The sequence below is a fragment of the Myotis brandtii genome, unplaced genomic scaffold (genome assembly GCF_000412655.1).
Source record: "Myotis brandtii unplaced genomic scaffold, ASM41265v1 scaffold157, whole genome shotgun sequence".
Taxonomy (NCBI): Eukaryota; Metazoa; Chordata; class Mammalia; order Chiroptera; family Vespertilionidae; genus Myotis; species Myotis brandtii.
Window position 1 is genome coordinate 3,494,327 of NW_005355708.1, and position 17,565 is coordinate 3,511,891.

The 17,565-nt window shown below is 40.9% G+C and overlaps 2 protein-coding genes across 2 annotated transcripts in view; both read left to right on the forward strand.

The window, feature by feature from the left end:
- Nucleotides 1-2,133, forward strand: part of LOC102264195 (ATP-binding cassette sub-family A member 8) — a 90,935-nt gene extending 88,802 nt beyond the window's left edge. The window contains exons 39-40 of the mRNA XM_014536207.1: nt 1,078-1,133; nt 1,264-2,133. Of these exons, the coding sequence (XP_014391693.1) occupies nt 1,078-1,133; nt 1,264-1,362 (155 nt within the window). The 3' untranslated portion in view covers nt 1,363-2,133. The remainder of the gene's footprint in view (nt 1-1,077; nt 1,134-1,263) is intronic.
- A 7,166-nt stretch (nt 2,134-9,299) lies between these two features.
- LOC102238843 (ATP-binding cassette sub-family A member 8) overlaps nt 9,300-17,565 on the forward strand; it is a 53,650-nt gene continuing 45,384 nt past the window's right edge. Inside the window, exons 1-4 of the mRNA XM_014536208.1 lie at nt 9,300-9,491; nt 10,202-10,279; nt 12,904-13,005; nt 15,106-15,313. Coding sequence (XP_014391694.1) covers nt 12,910-13,005; nt 15,106-15,313 — 304 coding nt within the window. The 5' untranslated portion in view covers nt 9,300-9,491; nt 10,202-10,279; nt 12,904-12,909. The remainder of the gene's footprint in view (nt 9,492-10,201; nt 10,280-12,903; nt 13,006-15,105; nt 15,314-17,565) is intronic.

The window sequence follows — 17,565 nt, forward strand, 5'->3', positions numbered from 1 at the left end:
ATTTTTGCCTGTCATCAGTCATTAGAACCCTCCCTCAGGCATCCTAGTTCTTAAAAAGATCCTTCCCCTGGAGTTAAGCTTAGGATGGCCCCAGACAGGGTTTCTTTTCACCTTCTGATTCTGCCGTTCCCTTCACTCTGTGGTCCATTTACCGCACTGACCATTTTGGCCTTTTGACCAATTTTGCAGCATTCCGGTGGGAAGGATTCCCACAATGGGGTCTGATCAACAGGAAGGATTTTATAATTAATTAGAAGCAGGGAGAGAGATGTTCCAAGAAAGCTGCCTCCCTGGAATACAATGGAGCTTTTTCTTAAGGGCCTTCCTGTGTTTCTGCTTTCAAAAATGTCCTCTCCCTCCTCAAATGCCTTCTGATGTGCTTAGTTTGCTGAAATGGAAGTCCTGATTTAGGGGGTAAAAACAACTTTTTATCAGTTTCCAATCCTGTTACAAGATACCGAAATGTCCTAAGCTAGTGTTTTTCTCTCCAAATGTTAAGTTAGCCATAGTTACATTCTCAGCAGCAATGCATGTATTGAAATTCCAAGTAGCTTGGAAGCAAAAGGCATGCCCCATTATGATCTCTTTACCTTGCTACATAGAGTCATTCTTGCATACAATCAGATCGCTTTGGGCTAATGCAAATTCCAGCGAAACTAGAGCCTCCCATGCCCCCTTCTTCCTTCAGATTTGAAGACTTGAAGCTAGGGAGGTAGGATGGTCAGTTTTGTCTCTCTTCTTACCCTCCTCACCTCTACTCATAGGCTGATGGTTTAGGCCTCTCTAGGTCAAGTATAAGGGGAGGAGAGAAGAGATAACATGGAAGCAAAGCTTGATTTGATCATTAGTGCTGTCCTATGACAGCAGGGCCTGACTCCCTTTCTCTTGTGGGGTGCTTTTGTGGGTTCTTTGATGAGACCCTCTCTCCGCCCATCTTTAGCCTCTGACCACAGCTTCTGGGGGTGAGTGATGCCTCCTCCTCTTGGCCTCTTGGTATTTTTTATACGTGACTTTGGTACAACTTTCAGGATCCAAAATACATGACTTCCTAATGTTCATCCATCCATCCTTGTGCAGTTAAACAGAGCTTCGACCTGGAGGAGTACAGCCTGTCACAGTCCACCCTGGAGCAGGTGGGTCCGCCTTAGAGATTTCTGTATCCCCCATGGAATATAAAGGTGCAATGTGTGCATACCCTTTGTATGCACTCCGAGCTCCAGGAGGCAGTGTGACACCCTCTCTCTGTCTGTTCCTCCACGGCAGGTCTTCCTGGAGCTCTCCAAGGAGCAGGAGCTGGAGGACTTTGATGAGGAAGTTGATCTCTCTGTGAGGTGGAAGCTCCTCCAGCAGGAAGAGCCCTAAAGCCCCAAATACCCTGCATTGCCCTTTAGGCCTGTGGCTCTTCTTAAGTTAACATTTTATAGCATATGATACCTTTTCTCAGACACGGACAAGGTACTTTTGAAACGAATGTCATGATTTTTTCTCAATAATATCACTTCCAGTGGGACTAAAGAAATCAGGCCATGCAGCCTCTAGACCAGCAGCCAAATTCCATATTTCATGCAGTAGCAAATGCAAAGAATACATTTATTATAGAATTGTTTATGTTTATGAGGATGACGCAGGGATTGCTTAATTTTTTTCTCTGAACTTTAAATATGGGATATTTTCTTATCTTTTTTATTACAACACGAAGTAAGACAATGCTGATTATAGGGGAAAGGGAGTCAGTTGATTACATGGCAGCACAGTCTTTGCTTTTTGTAATTCACTTTTATTCTCTTTTTTTACTTAATTCACTGATTTTTCCTTTCCTGGCATTTTTAGGATTTTAGATTTTAGAGTCTGTGTTTTGACTATTGTAACTATTAAGGACATTTGAAACCCGTTAAGATAAATAATTGCAGTAAGGCATTGAGTAATCAAGTTGATGAAAAAATACATATGTTTACATAAAAATTTGAAAAATATTTCTGATTTTATGTTGTCTTATGATGCCAGGGTCCACCCTGATGCAAACCACTAGAACTTGATAGATCTTAATTTCCCATGTCTGTACCTGTTGTGATTTATTCAACTGGTAATTCCATAAACACCTTAAAATCAACACGATATACTTATACACTCATACTTAGATGAGTTTTTATTGTGGTTGTTGCTATTTTCATTGGTGCATAAGTCACTGAGTTTATGGTAATTTGTTATGCAGCAATTAAAGTGTGATGCAGGTATATAAATAAAGTCATATTTAGAGAAGTTGACCTTCCCAAAGTCATAGGTCTCAGGACCCAGAATTCAAACCCAGGAGTCTATCTGATGCCACCTACTTTAAGGTATCACCAAGCAGTTATTAAACACCTGACTGAGGTTGCAATGAAGGTATAAAGAACATTCCTTCAACTTGAAGTTTTGGTTACCTTTCAGGAAGAGAATCTGAAGAACACAATAGACACTGTATAATCAGCTTCTAATTGTTATGGTATCAACTAGAATGATACAAGGATTTGAAGCTAAACACTATTTTTGCAGCTTAAACATAGCCAATTATGGTGGTAAATTCAGATGACCCAGTTGTGAACAACAGAAATGTAAAACCTTGATGCTGAAGGATTTTTTGTGCCCATTAAGAAAGGTAATTGCAGTTCATTTTCAGGAGAGTCACAGAGATGGATTATGTTGTTTGAATGGTACCGAGATCACTTGGAGATAAAATACAGTTGCCTCTTTTGTTGAATCATATTGAAATCAGCTGGGGCACTGTTTCTCCTCTGGCACAGCTTCTTTACTGAGAATCTGGGGGTAAAAACAGCCCCCCACTTAATTTTCTTTTCTTTTTTTTAAATATATTTTATTGATTTTTTACAGAGAGGAAGAGAGAGGGATAGAGAGTTAGAAACATCGATGACAGAGAAACATTGTTCAGCTGCCTCTTGCACACCTCCTACTGGGGATGTGCCCGCAAACAAGGTACATGCCCTTGGCTGGAATCGAACCTGGGACTGTTCAGTCCGCAGGCCGACGCTCTATCCCCTGAGCCAAACCGGTTAGGGCCCCACTTAATTTTCTATGTAGTTTAGGTAGAGACCAGCCGATGCTCACCAATCATCCCATTCTTCTGAACAGACGGGAAGACTTCATTGTCCAGGCTCCCTTACAGCTACTCTGGGACCATCTGTCTAGCCCTGGAATACAGAAGATGGCCAGAAACGATGTATGCCACTCTAGGGCCATTACCTAACTTTCCTGCTTGATCGTTTGTAAGGTTTCTCTTTCTCATATATGGGTCAGACATAAGGGACTCTGAGATGCAGAGACCACAATAGAAAGTACTCAAGTCCCTGAGTCACCATGTGGAGGTGAGCGGCCTAGAAGAGCCAGCTGGCCTGCATAGGACAGAGACATGAAATACACACATAAACACACACACACACACATACACACACACACACACACACACACACACCTCCAAAAAAAAACCAAAAACTGAACTACTGCAAGACACTCGTTGAACTACTGACATTATTGAGACTGTGGGGTTGTTACAACAGGCAGCTAACATTACAATGACTAATAGAGTAGATCATGACAAGAAAGAGGTGGGATTAAAACCTGAACAGGGCACTGATGCAATTGCCAAGGACCTTTGAACTATCCCAAGTTGCCTGTCCCTGACCCTTGCCTAGATCAGGACTCTGCAAGGGCGACCCTTCTCACTTGCTTATCTGTGCTGACTCTATAACCAGTTGATATTCCCGTCAATCTCAGTTTATCTCCACCAGACTGCCCTCAAGGTGTTTAGATAGACAATAGTAACCTCCTGTTGTCACTGTTCATATCAATGTTGTCCTTGTTTTGATACTTGTTGAGTTATATCCATGGCAATTTCAAAGCAAGAGAGTTAAAATCTTGGGTTAAAACTGCTATATTTTTTTTAAATTTTAGTTTTTCAATTACTGTTGACATTCAATATTATTTTGTATTAGTTTCAGGTGTACCGCATAGTGGTTAGGCAATCATATACTTTACAAAGTGTTCCCCCTGATATTACCAGTACCCACCTAGCACAATATATCATTATTATACTATTACTGACTGTATTCCCTGTGCTGTACTTTACATCCCCATGACTGTTCTGTAACTACCAGTTTGTACTACTTACTCCCTGCACCTTTCTCACCCAGTCCTCTACCTCTCCTCCCCTCTGGCAACCATCAGTCGGTTCCCTGTGTCTATGAGTCTGTGTCTGTTTTAAAACTGCTTCAAAACTGCCCTCTTGAAATGGAACTTTCATTATAAGTTTTGGAAATATTTTAATGTCTCTTCAAAATCGCTCTTTGGGCACGATCCAAGCCAAAACACCCAAGATGCTTTTGGATGAGTCTACCCTTTCTCATAGTGTAAAAAAAACCCACAAAAAAACAGGAAAGGATAGCTTAATTTGGATATGCAAAATGTATATTGAGTGAATGCTTGCAGTGCTTGAAGTAGAAGGTAAGAGTCATTTATTCAAAGGGCCAGATGAATGAAAACATTACAGCGATTATGAATAATTAATTTCAATGACAGTGGGCTTCTTTATTCTTATACTAGATGTGAATTTCTCAACAGTGGCACTATTGACATTGCCCTGGATAATTCCTTGTTGGGGGTGGGAGGAAGAAAGAGAAGTTGCCTGTGTACTGTAGAATTTTGAAGTGGCATTCATGCTCTCTACCCACTAGATGCCAGTTGCAACCTGCCCCTGAGTGTGACAACCAAAAATGTCTCCGACATTGTCCAAATCATCCCCCTTGCACTAGAATGACGTGTCAGGAGGACGTTTGGGGAGGGAGGGGATGCTGGTCAAGGAGACTTCCTATATTTTATGTTGAGCAAGTAGAATTTGGTACTGTTTCCTGGGATTAAAAAAAAAAAAAAGCAAAGCTGTGATATGGGAAGCAGAGAAGAATCCAGAATTTGCTTTTTAAAAAGTCCAACTCCTGATTAGATTACCTGAGTCAGCAGGTCAGTGTAGGACGCTCTTGGACAAATTGCTTTTTTATTGACCTCTAGCTGTACTTGGTTGGCTGGCTGTATCGTCTCATAAAGAAGTGTCTTATAGAGGGAATCTGATATTTGTAAATGTTCTCATGCCTCAGTCAAAAGGGGCTGATTTCAAAATATAAAACACTACCTTTACAAAAAAAAGAAGAAGGAAGAGGAGAAGGGGGAACCTCACTATTTAAAATAGGAAGAAAGTAAAGAGCTTAGTCAGTGAAAAGCATTTTCTCCACTCGGGTTTTCTGGACCTTTGGATTGACTTCTTGACTCAGGCAATCTAATCAGGGTTTGAAGCTAATTTTGGATTCGGTGTTCTCCAGCCAAGAGAATTGCAGCCACAACCTCCCTCCAGAAAGCAGTCTGAATGAGAATTTTCAAAGCAGGGAAAAGGTTCAACCATAAAGCAGACATGTGTGAGGGTGGGGCAAAGGGGTAATGGCCACCGTAATGAGAAGGTAAGTTCAGACTGAAGGTAAGTTGGCAACTCCATACACTATAACAGGATATATTACAGGGCAATTTACATATGGGAAATTGGGCCAGAGTGAACAGATGGCAAAGCAGTTTTTTGCAAATTATTCTCCTCAGACAGACACCTGTTACAATACATTTTAAAATATATATATATGTTTTTATTGATTTTAGAGAGGAAGGGAAAGGGAGAGACAGAGAAACTTTCTTGATGAAGCGAGAAAGAAACATCAATTAGCTGCCTCTTGCCTACCTCGAGCCCGTGACCTAGACATGTGCCCTGACCGGGAATATACCTGGCTTTCTTACAATTGTTGTGGTAGAAACGTTGATCTGACATAGTCTGCTACATCTACCCCAAATCAGAAGCACCAGCCAACTTCTGTTTGAAGTGCATAGGTCTATGAATATTTGCAAAAGGGCACAGTACTATGAACTCAGTGGCTCAATTATGTGTAAACTAGAAGCCCGTTGCATGAAATTTGGGGGGGGGGGTCCCTCAACCCAGCCTGCACCCTCTTTCAGTTCAGGAGCCCTTGGGGGATGTCCGACTGACAGCTTAGGCCTACTCCCCATGGGAAGTGGGCTTAGCCATAGTCGGACATCCTGACCGCTGCTGCAGAGGTGGGAGAGGCTGCCCTCACCACCACTGCGCTCGCCAGCCGTGAGCCCAGCATCAGGCTGAGCAGCGCTCCCCTTGTGGGAGCGCACTGACCACCAGGGGGCAGCTCCTGCATTGAGCGTCTGCCCCCTGGTGGTCAGTTCACGTCATAGTGACCGGTCCCTCTGTCATTCGGTCAATTTGCATATCAGTCTTTTATTATATAGGATCATTTATGCATGAGAAAACAAAGACTCAATGCACATGAATCATAGCATGTTCTGGTTAATGTGCCCCCCAAAAAATTTCATTAGAATAAAGAATATTGAAATGATAGAGAAGTCATCTGGTCAGCTGGTCAAAGATAGTGGGAATGACATATTCATATCAGACAAAGTAGCCTTTGGAGCATAGAAAGTGACCAGGGATAAAGATGGGCATTACATAATGATAAAAAGGCCAAGAAGACACAACCATCCTAAACGTGTATGCACCCAATACCACAACTTCCAATTACATGAGGCAAAATCTGTTAGATCTGAAAGGGAAAACAGAGTCTCTAATTTTTGTTAAAATCTTCACTACTCTTCTCCCAGTAATCAATAGAAACAGTAGACAGAAAAAACAAACAAACAAAACAGAAAACCTTAACAGCAACCAACTAGATCTAACTGACATTTATCTAACACTCCACTCAATCAATAGCAGAATATATCTCCTTGCATTTGCAATATTCACCCAGCCAGATGATATCTTGGGTTATAAGGCAAGTCCTAATCGATTTGACATAAAAAATAAATTTTCTGACTATACAGTAATAGATTTGAACTAGAAATCAATAACCCAAAGATGACAGGAAAATCTACAGAGACTTGGAAAAGAAACAACACATTGCTAAATAATTCATGGCTCAAAGAGTAAGTCTTGAGGGAGATTAGAAGATACTTGGAACTGAATGAAAATGTGAAATAGAGGATTGAAAATTCTGATTTCCCAGGTGAGATTATCAATTGGGCAGTCGAGAGTTTTGTGTAGAGAGGAGCTTCCCTCTGATGAAACTGTTTCTTTTCTCATAGTTTGAAGACAGTATTAAAATTTTTGGTGCCGAAACTGGTTTGGCTCAGTGGATAGAGCGTTGGTTTGAAGACAGTATTAAAATTTTTGGTGTGAGCCACAATCATCTTGGCCATAATAGAGGAAAGCTTATGCATACTGGATTTCCTCTATTAGGTTGCTCTTTATGATATGATACTGAGTATACATGCCAGTATAAGCTGATACCGAGCATATTGATTTCAGAGTGAGGAAGCGGGAGGGAGAGAGGGATAGAAACATCAATGATGAGAATCATTGATTGGCTGTCACCTGCATGACCCCTACAGGGGATCGAGCCCGCAACCCAGGCATGTGCCCTGTCCTGGTTGATAAGTCGACACTTAACCACACCAGCTGGGCATCTAGATAGATCTTACCCTGTAAGTCAGTGACCAAATGACTCACATTTAAGACAAGATGTTCTGGAGGAAATGAATGGATAGACAGATAGTTTGCAGCATGGGTGGAGACCTTCCTATTTCCACAATATGCTTAGGTTGGAAGAAATCCTCTGCAACTAAACCAAAGGGCTTCATCCACCCATACCCTCACTCAAAACACCAACTCCAAGAGCCAACCCTCACTGTGCAAGATTAAGTTCATCTTCACTGAGCTCGATGTATTTTCTATTTGGCAAGTTAGGCGAAGGCTCAACTTTCCATTGAATATGGTGCACTCTCATTTTCTTTCCCAAACTGCTAGTCTTTTGCCTTACAGTTGCTGTGCAATACCACCTAACGAGCTCCCTTTAAAACATAAGGAAATGGCCAGGCTGGTGTGGCTCAGTGGTTGAGTGTCAACCTATGAACCAGGAGGTCATGATTCCATTCCCAGACAGGGCACATGCCTGGGTTGCGGGCTTGATCCCCAGTATGGGACATACAGGAGGCAGCCAATCAGTGATTCTCATCATTGATGTTTCTAACCCTCTCTCTTTCTCCCTTACTCTCTGAAATCAATAAAAATATATATTCTAAAAAAATAAAACACAAGGAAATGCTTTGGAGTTAGACAATCACCTGGGGACTACAAAGAGTAGTGCCTGAATACACTGAAAAAGAAAAAAGGGAGACTATTGGCTTTTGGTCCTCTGATTCAACTATAAGACCCAACTGCCCTTTTTTTTTTTAATCCTCACCTAAGGATACGTGTATTGATGAGAGAGAGAGAAAAAGAGATAGAGAAAGAGAAACATCAATGTAAGAGAGAAACATCAATCAATTGCCTCCCATACAGGCCCCAACTAGGGATCAAATCTGTAACCTAGGTATGTGCCTGACCAGGAATGAAGCCAGTAACATTTTGGTGCTCAAGATGATGCTCAACCAACTGAACCATTCTGGCCAGGAACAAATATAAAGTCTTAACTACAGAAAAGATGACTCCCTTCAATCTCTGTGGAAGTCTGAAATAGTTTATCTGGTTTTTAGTTCATTGTTTCCATGGTGCCATCTCCATCTCAAAGTGACTGCAGATTAAGCTAAGTAATTTGCTGCATTTTTGTTTTTATTCAGAAGCCTTCAGTAGATCCTGATTAGAGATCAAATATGAGACGTTTCCCATGTCTTCTACGAGTCTGTGGCTAATGGAGAGAGGAACAAAGGCATGTTATTGTGCAATTAGAATTATCTAAGGAGATTGCTATCAAAGACTGAGGCAGGTTCTAACGTAGTTACAGAAAATTGTTGCTTTTTGAGCTTGTGAAAAGAATTTGACTCATGAGATAGTACTGATTTTTAAGTAGGATAATCAGTTGGGAAATCGACTTTTAAAACTTTTTTTTAAAGTTTTTAACTTTTTCTTGGGTCTGCTACTTGGTAAAAAATAAGTTTATTCTGAAACTCTCATGCTTCTGTTAAATGAAACACTGAAAATGACGATAACATATAATTATTCAATTTTACAAAAAGAGAGAGAGGGAGAGAAAGAGAGAGAGAGAGAGAGAAATAGTTCAAGGGCAGTCACGTGAGTGTGAAGATAACATATAATTATTCAATTTTACAAAAAGAGAGAGAGGGAGAGGGAGAGAGAGAGAGGGAGAGAGAGAGAGAGAAATAGTTCAAGGGCAGTCACGTGAGTGTGATTTTTGTCAGGCCAACAGAACTGAGATCATAACTTCTTCTGAAAATAGTCTCCCCAGGAACTTTCCACTGAAGCCAAACAGTTAAAGCAAAACCTATAGATGCGGCCAAGTTCAGGGAAGAATGTGACTTGCTTCCTTCTATAAAAGGAGACCACTGGGTAAAATGTGTTTCTAGATTATGTGCTTCACGTTTCAAAGGTAAGTTCATTGTCTTTTTCTGTTTTGTTTGAGAGTGTGTGTGTTTTTTTCTATCACAAAATTATGAATAAGTCTTTAGGAATTGAAAGCCAACTATCTGTAGAGAAACTATTTTGAAAATGAATGGACTATTTGGATGTGTTTGGACATCTGGTATTTAAAATTGTAAAGATGAAAGCATTGAGTTATAACATACGTTTTTTTAAAAGTTTTGCAACTGTTATGTGGTTTTAAGCCAGAAACTGAATGTAGGAATAAGCTGAAATCGGTTCAGAGATTGTGGAGAACTAAGAATATTGAGAATTCATTTGTAAAGCTGAATTGCCTTTGAGGGTCTTTACTTTTATTGTACAATAACCTGGGGGTATTGCGATAAACTGTTTTTCTGTCTTCGAGTCTGTTTATGAAAAACATTTACAGAAACACAGGGGTGGGCAAACGCAGGTTGACAGTTGTAAGAACACAAAGCACACCATTTGTTCTTGTGTTATAATTATTTGCTAATTATTGTCTCATTTTCCATACGATAGACTGTGAACCTGCCTTTCGCACCCTTGTATGTCTATTGTTCCTGCCTCTCACGCTTGGGCTCTAAGAATTTTAGAAATGAAAGCTGCCTTCCAGGGTTTTCTGCTCTGTGCACACCACGTATTGGGTCCAAATGTGAAATGTGCAGCTTTTCCTCATCCCAACACTTGTTTGCTTTGCAGGACACAGAGCTTTCACACGCCTGCAGTGTAAACATTTTGTTCTGAATGCAACAACCATAGGACAGGGGGAGGATCAGAGTAAGTACCCTTTGAAACTGCCTACTGCTTGTATAAAAAGGTTGTTAGTCTTTGGATAAACTACAGAACATACGTAAGTTCAGGAAAAATACAGTAGCGATGCTAACTTACAATAGAAAGGCTAAGGGGTTGGAGCCACGCTGACATTTTCATGCTACATTGGGCTGTGGCTGATTCCACTGAGAGGAGATCACCCTCTGGGCCAGTTTACCCACCTGCACAGCCCTGCACAGTTGCTTTAAAAGTGGTTATTCTGGCCCTGGGTGGTTTTGCTCAGTGATTAGAGCATCGACCTGCAGACCAAAGGGTCACAGGTTCAATTCCTAGTCAAGGGCTCATACCTGGGTTGCAAATTCAATCCTCAGCCCCAGTCGGGGGGTGGGTTGGGGTCGGGGAGAGTATGGGAGGCAACCAGTTGATGTGTCTCTCTCACATCAGAGGGGGATGAGGATTTTTTTAAGTGGTTACTCTGAATTCTCTGCACTAGAACCATCTATGGGGATCCTGAGCCCCTCTCACTGGACACCCTCACCTAATGCTTTTTTCCAAGAATCTCTTCCTCCCTCCGCCTGCCTCTCCATGGGCTCTCCAGCGTCTTCACTCAGTCCTCTCCTCCCTAGTCTTGCCTCTCAGCCTCATGAAGCATCCACGTGTATGTTCTTCCTCTGGCAATGCCCTCTGAGCCTGTCTTGGTTAATAAGCCTGATGTTGGAACCAGCTTCCAGACCCATTTCTCCAGTTTTGTCTCCAGGAAATAGCACAGCCCTGTCGGCATCTTCTTCCACGAATGGAATGAGAGCTCCAGGCAGGGGCACACTCACCCACTCGTTATCACGGTGGAGGAGTCCATGACAACGGCCTGCTTTCTATCCCTGGCCAATGTTGTGTACACATAGAGGGAGCAGACGGCTTGCTCCAGGTTCGATACTGAAAAGCCAAATTCAGGGTGGAGATGCTGCTCTGTGCTCAAAAGTCCTGACCTAGTCTTCTGAGTCACTGGGCATGCTTCCCAGAAAACTAGGGATCATCCCAGAATCCCCTTACTTCCTAGAGATCAGCTCAGATGCACAGTTTTCTCCTGTAGTGAGCTTTGCGAGCATTCCCGTCCCACGGTGTTTAGGGCAGGCTCAGCAGGTCGTGTTGTGTGATATTGGTTATGAGGCAATGGGAAGATGTGGCACTGTTGTTAGGCATTGAGGCACCTCCTTCTGGGAGGTATTCCAGATCCTTGCTGAAAAAAACACAACAAAAACTATATAAATTCCCCTACCTAATAATCCTCACCACCACAACTCCTACTCACTCTCTCCTCTCTCTCCTATGCTCAAGGTTGCATATGCTAAATCTGTGACTTGCTACTTTTACTTGGAGGAGGGCTGTGGTCTACTGTGTATTCCTGGTGCAATATCTACAGAAGCATAACGCTGCTCTCTGCAGACAATTTTGGGCAGAGTCCCTGGAATGTTTTCACAATAAGCTGGCCTTCACACAAGTCAGAGGGTTCTGGGTTTTGCACCCAGCTAACGCCTGTCTGAGCGCAGTCGGGTCGAATTTCTACCTCCATCTGGAGCCCAAGCTCAAATGCATGACAGCCTCCCCATAGGAACCTATACAGTCTATCAGCAAATCTAATAAGTACCCAGGAAAAATAAATCTAACTTATATATACTTTAAATTAGAGATTGAGCCAAATTTTATAATAACCAGAATGTTTCAGGTTAGATTTCAGCAGAGGTTAAGTACCTAGAAAGTCTTTCTTTTATGAAGGGATAGGTTTTCATGAAAAAGAAAAGATCATTCCCTTGGAAAGGCCAAAATTTAAGAGTAACCATTATGCCCTGGTGGTTTTGCTCAGTGGTTAGAGTGTCAGCCCACAGACTGAAGGGTCACGGGTTCAATTCTGGTCAAGGACACGTGCCTCAGTTGCAGACTGAATTCCCCGAATCCCCAGCCCCAGTCAAGGCAAGTGTGGGAGGCAACCAATCCATGTGTCTCTCTCATATCAATGTTTCCCTTTCTCTGTCTCTCCCTCTCCCTTCCACTCTCTCTAAAAATTAATGGAAAAACTTATCCTTGGGGAGGATGAACAACAACAGACAGATTCCAAAATGGTGGCAGAGTAAGTGGATACTACACTGACATGCTCCCAGGACCAAACTGGAATTACAACTAAAATACAAAATAACCATCCTAAATAAACAACAACGAAATTAAATAAATAATTCTTTTAAGTTTCGAAAGATTTTTTTAAAGAGTAGTTTTTTTAATTATATCTTTAGAATAAGAGGTAAAACATGGAAGGGAGAAAGAAAACTTGATAAAATATAACAGAAGGTAAGAATGTGGGCAAAACTAGAAGCAAAGGAAAACCAGTTTTAATATGAGTATAAAACACAATGAAAGAAAAATCCTCCAAAACAAGAACTTATTCGTGAGAAAGATGGGGGCAGAGGGGAGCAGGTCCAGTAATAAAATGCTAACTTTGGAACACTCAGGTACTAGTCACTCAGATTCAGAACATTGGAGTTCTCAGGCTGCTCGTTTGTGTGTTTGCAGGATTTTTTTTCCCATTAAGACTATCATATATGCTTTACCTTCTCTCCTTTTCTTTTCTTATGAAACAGGGCAACATGAATAAGAGAGAGAGAAGTGTGTGTCAACAAACTGCTGCCTTATTATGCAAGAATTTGCTTAAAAAATGGAGAATGAAAAGGGAGTCCTTAATGGTATGATTCAATATCTGTTTCTCTTCTTTCTTTATGATTGAAAAATGTCCATTCCTTGGGAGGTAACTCTGTTTATTTCCCCTCCATAAAACAAAACAAAACAACACCTTTATATAATAGAAGAAATCTTTCTCAAGATATTTTGATAACAGACTCATCATTTGAGGTCTGAAGGCACTGAAGGTCAGCAGCAGAGAACCCAATCAATTTTTAAAAGTCAATGGTCACACTTTTTTTTAAAATGTATATTTTTTTATTAATTTCAGAGAGGAAGGGAAAGGGAGAGAAAGATAGAAACATCAATGATGAGAGTGAATCATTGATTGGCTGCCTCCTTCACGCCCCTGACTGAGGATCAAGCCCACAACCCAGGCATGTGTGCTGACTGGGAATCGAACCTGTGAACTCCTAGTCCATGGCCCGATGCTCAACCACTGAGCAACAACAGCTGGGCAATGGTCACAGTTTTTACCAGTGTTCCCACGCATAGATCCTTGGGTTAGGATACTGGTATTCTGAAGATGTAGTAAACAAATCAACCCACAGAAATAGCAACTGGCACTTTTCTCTTTTGAAACTTTTTCTAAAAAATAAATAAATAAATAAATCATTCTCTTCAAAAATAGTGGGTAATTTAGAAATGTGATTAGTGCCAAGAAGAAAATTAGTATTAGAACTTGTAACTATACCATATAACAAAAAATCCTGGTTAAACTTTGATATTTAAAAAAAAAGAAAATCAGATAGTCTTAGCTAAGTAGCACTTTTCACTAAGGAGGGATTTTACTGTATATCTATTGTGAAATTTTTTCTACAATCATGCATTTAGGGAATAGAGTGATTTCTTATTGGTAGTGTTTAAGTGACTAGTATTGATAACTAACAAGATAGTGTTTCTCAGGTCACCAACATACTGTTGAGTTTCCAATGCTAGAATCTTGGCATGTAACCAATACATTACCATTACTTGTGCAATGCCTTGAAACTGTCTCTTACAACATGCGCTTTCAGCAGAATCAAATACAGGCATACTTGGGAGGTATGCGGGTTCAGTTGCAGGCCTCCGTAATAAAGTGAGGAACGCAATCAAGCTCTTGGTAATCTTTCTGCTGGTGGAGAGTCTTGCTTTCAACTTGTAAAAATGCACCATCTGTGAAGTGCAGTAAAGCAGAGCGCAATAAAACGAGATCTGCCTGCACAGCATGCGTAGGTCACCACAGTACTATCGGCTGATAATTTATAATAGCTTGCCACTTTTGCCTCTCATATTTTCATGATCAGTGCATGCTTTCCACTGGCGCTGTGGATCAAAACACTTAAACTCCTAGTCAGCTCTAGCTCAGTGGTTCTCAACCTTCCTAATGCTGCAACCCTTTAATACAGTTCCTCATGTTGTGGTGACCCCCAACCATAAAATTATTTTCGTTGCTACTTCATAACTATAATTTTGCTACTGTTATGAATCGTCATGTAAATATCTGATATGCAGGATGTATTTTCATTGTTACAAATTGAACATAATTAAAGCATAGTGATGAATCACAAAAACAATATGTAATTATATATGTGTTTTCCGATGGTCTTAGGCGACCCCTGTGAAAGGGTCGTTCAACCCCCAAAGGGGTCGCGACCCACAGGTTGAGAACCGCTGCTCTAGCTGGTTTGGCTCAGTGGGTAGAGTGCTCGCCTGCAGACAAAAGGGTTCTGGGTTTGATTCTGGTCAAAGGCACAGTCCTTGGTTACAGGCTCCTCCCAAGCCTGGGCCCTGGTTAGGAGACAACCAATTGATGTGTTTCTCTCACATGGATGTTTCTCTCTGTCTTTCCCTCTCTCTTCCACTCTCCCTAAAAATCAATGGAAAAATGTCCTTGGGTGAGGATTAACAAAAAACAAATAAACAAAATAAATAAACTCCTAGTAATAGTTAATTGATATTACCCAGACTGCTGAAATTTGTACTGTCCCTATTGTAAGTGGTTCAGAATGTGGGCTATATTGAAATGAGAAAAGTGAACGAGACAAACTGTATGACCAAATGATTGTGGGTGACTTATTTGAAATCATCATTTTCTTTATTTTTTTTTCTCTTGCATTATGTAGGAATGGTTGAGCTCATTGCTCCTACTGCTTTCTTTGTACCTATATCCTACTACTCATGAAGTCACTGATTTCTCTTCACTGCCTACCATGGACCTGGGACGGGTAGATTCATTTAAACTATCTACTACACTTATGATTGTATACACACCTCTCACCAATATAACCCAACAGATAATGAAAAAAGTTGCCTTGGCCTCCTTGATAAATGGTGAGTTTTCTAGTAATCTAAGAGGAATTTCTAATGTCAATAGTTGGTTCATTTGACTGCAGGTGTGTGCATTTAATTTGTATTTTTGTTCATAACCATATCAGTTGTCACCATTTCTAGGTAATGAGAGATGTGAATGTATTTTCCCTTTCCAGAGCATAAGAGTCCATATCTAAGTCAAAACTATGAATGTATTTCTTGCCAAGCAAGGGATTACCACTTGCAGTGTGCAGTCTTTAAACAAAGAAATCGGCTGATGTTGTGTAGGGTTTGGGGAAGCATGGGATACACAAATGGGTAGATGTTGAAATGGAGGAGTGTTTAGCGATTTGTTGACTTATAGCTGTGGAAGCTTTGTTACTGAAATGAGACTATTGCTCTAACAGGGGTGGGCAAACTTTTTGACTCGAGGGCCACAATGGGTTCTTAAACTGGACCGGAGGGCTGGAACAAAAGCATGGATATAGCTGTGGAAGCTTTGTTACTGAAATGAGACTATTGCTCTAACAGGGGTGGGCAAACTTTTTGACTCGAGGGCCACAATGGGTTCTTAAACTGGACCGGAGGGCCGGAACAAAAGCATGGATGGAGTGTTTGTGTGAACTAATATAAATTCAAAGTAAACATCATTACATAAAAGGGTTCGTTTTTTTTTTTTTTTAGTTTTATTCATTCCAACCAGGCCGGATGGCCCGCGGGCCGTAGTTTGTCCACGGCTGCTAGCATTTGCTTATTATTATATCCAAAAAACAACCAATCTTTTCTCCTCTTAAATTTGATTATAGGAATTTTATTCTCACCTTTCATTACCAAAAGGATTACCTAACTATGTTTGAAGATTCTGTTGAAGAGTATTCTGAGTTTTAGTTGTTCACCCTTTAGTGGTGAGGTACTTATCAATGAAAAATAAGATGAGCATTCTTACTGTCAAGATCGTGTCTGCAACAATTTCCTGAAATTTGAGGAGAAGCAGCCTAGAGCAGAGGCAAGATAACTGGACATAGAGTCAGAGAGCATTTGACGAAAGTAGTTCTGTGTTATGTCTATAGAACGTTTTACAAGTCATCAACTTCTCTGAGTCTCACCACCATATTTAAAATAGAGTTAACAGTATTATATTTTTCATGAATATTCCAGTTGAGAATGAGGGACTTCCAATTCATCTTGTGGTAAGGAAAAGGGGCATCTTTTGTGCAGCTTAAGGAAAAAGAGTATCAAAGCACAGCTGGATAAGTGAGTGTCAACAGCAGAGGGAGAAATATGTGTCTACTTCTCGGGTCTATAGCAATGTGTGCTGCCTTCATTCACAGGTAGGCTCCCCCCAAAAGATGCAGAGTTAGTCTTCAGAATCTCCCGTGTTAGCCCTACCACATAAACAGATCTTTCCCAACATTTCAAAATAATTTTGGAAAATATACCCATGAAACAAATGGTCTTCTTTAGATAAGTCTGGATCTTGGTCCGTCAGGAACTAATCTCATTGGATAGGGAGATAAAAGTATTGTCATTGTCCATTGGTTGGGTTTCCAGGTCCCCTTGTAAACCACATCCAAACCACAGGATGTGTGAATGGAAGAGGACCAGTATCGTAGATAAATGTTAGGGTGTTTACTAGAAGGCAGACTGGATGTCAGTCTATTAAAATCAGCAGTTTTTGATTTTTTTTACAAATAGAAACGCACACTTCAAAGGGGAGTCTATGGTGATTGCCCCATAAATGTGAATTGAGTTATAATTTGACAGTGGCTTTCTGCTTGCACAACTTTGTGACTATTCTGAAAATCATGAAATTGCACAGTTTAAAAGGATGACTTTTATGGAACTAAATCTCGAATTTTTTTAAAGAACAGAAAAACATGACTTGGGAGGTACTCAGTATTAATTTAGGCACCATAATTCCCCTACCAAGAGCGGTATTACTATCAAGGCAACCTGTGACTCTTGCTCCACCCAGTCACTGGGAGTTATAGAATTAATGTCTCTTCTTTTTGTCAACCTCTGTGCATAATTCCACTCTGGCCCCAGTAACCATGCATTTTGTGTTTGGATTCTGACTCCGTATCTGAACTCGGTATCCAGAAGTCCACCTGCTCTGCAGTCTGTATTCATGACTGCACATCCCAGATTATGTAGACTTTTCTTTCCTGTCCTTGCTTCCCTGCAGACAGGCCAGGAGGGTGTGTGTAGACCTCCCTAGCTTTCCCATGGTACCGCATGGAACATCACACCATTAGTTCCACTTGAATCTGAAT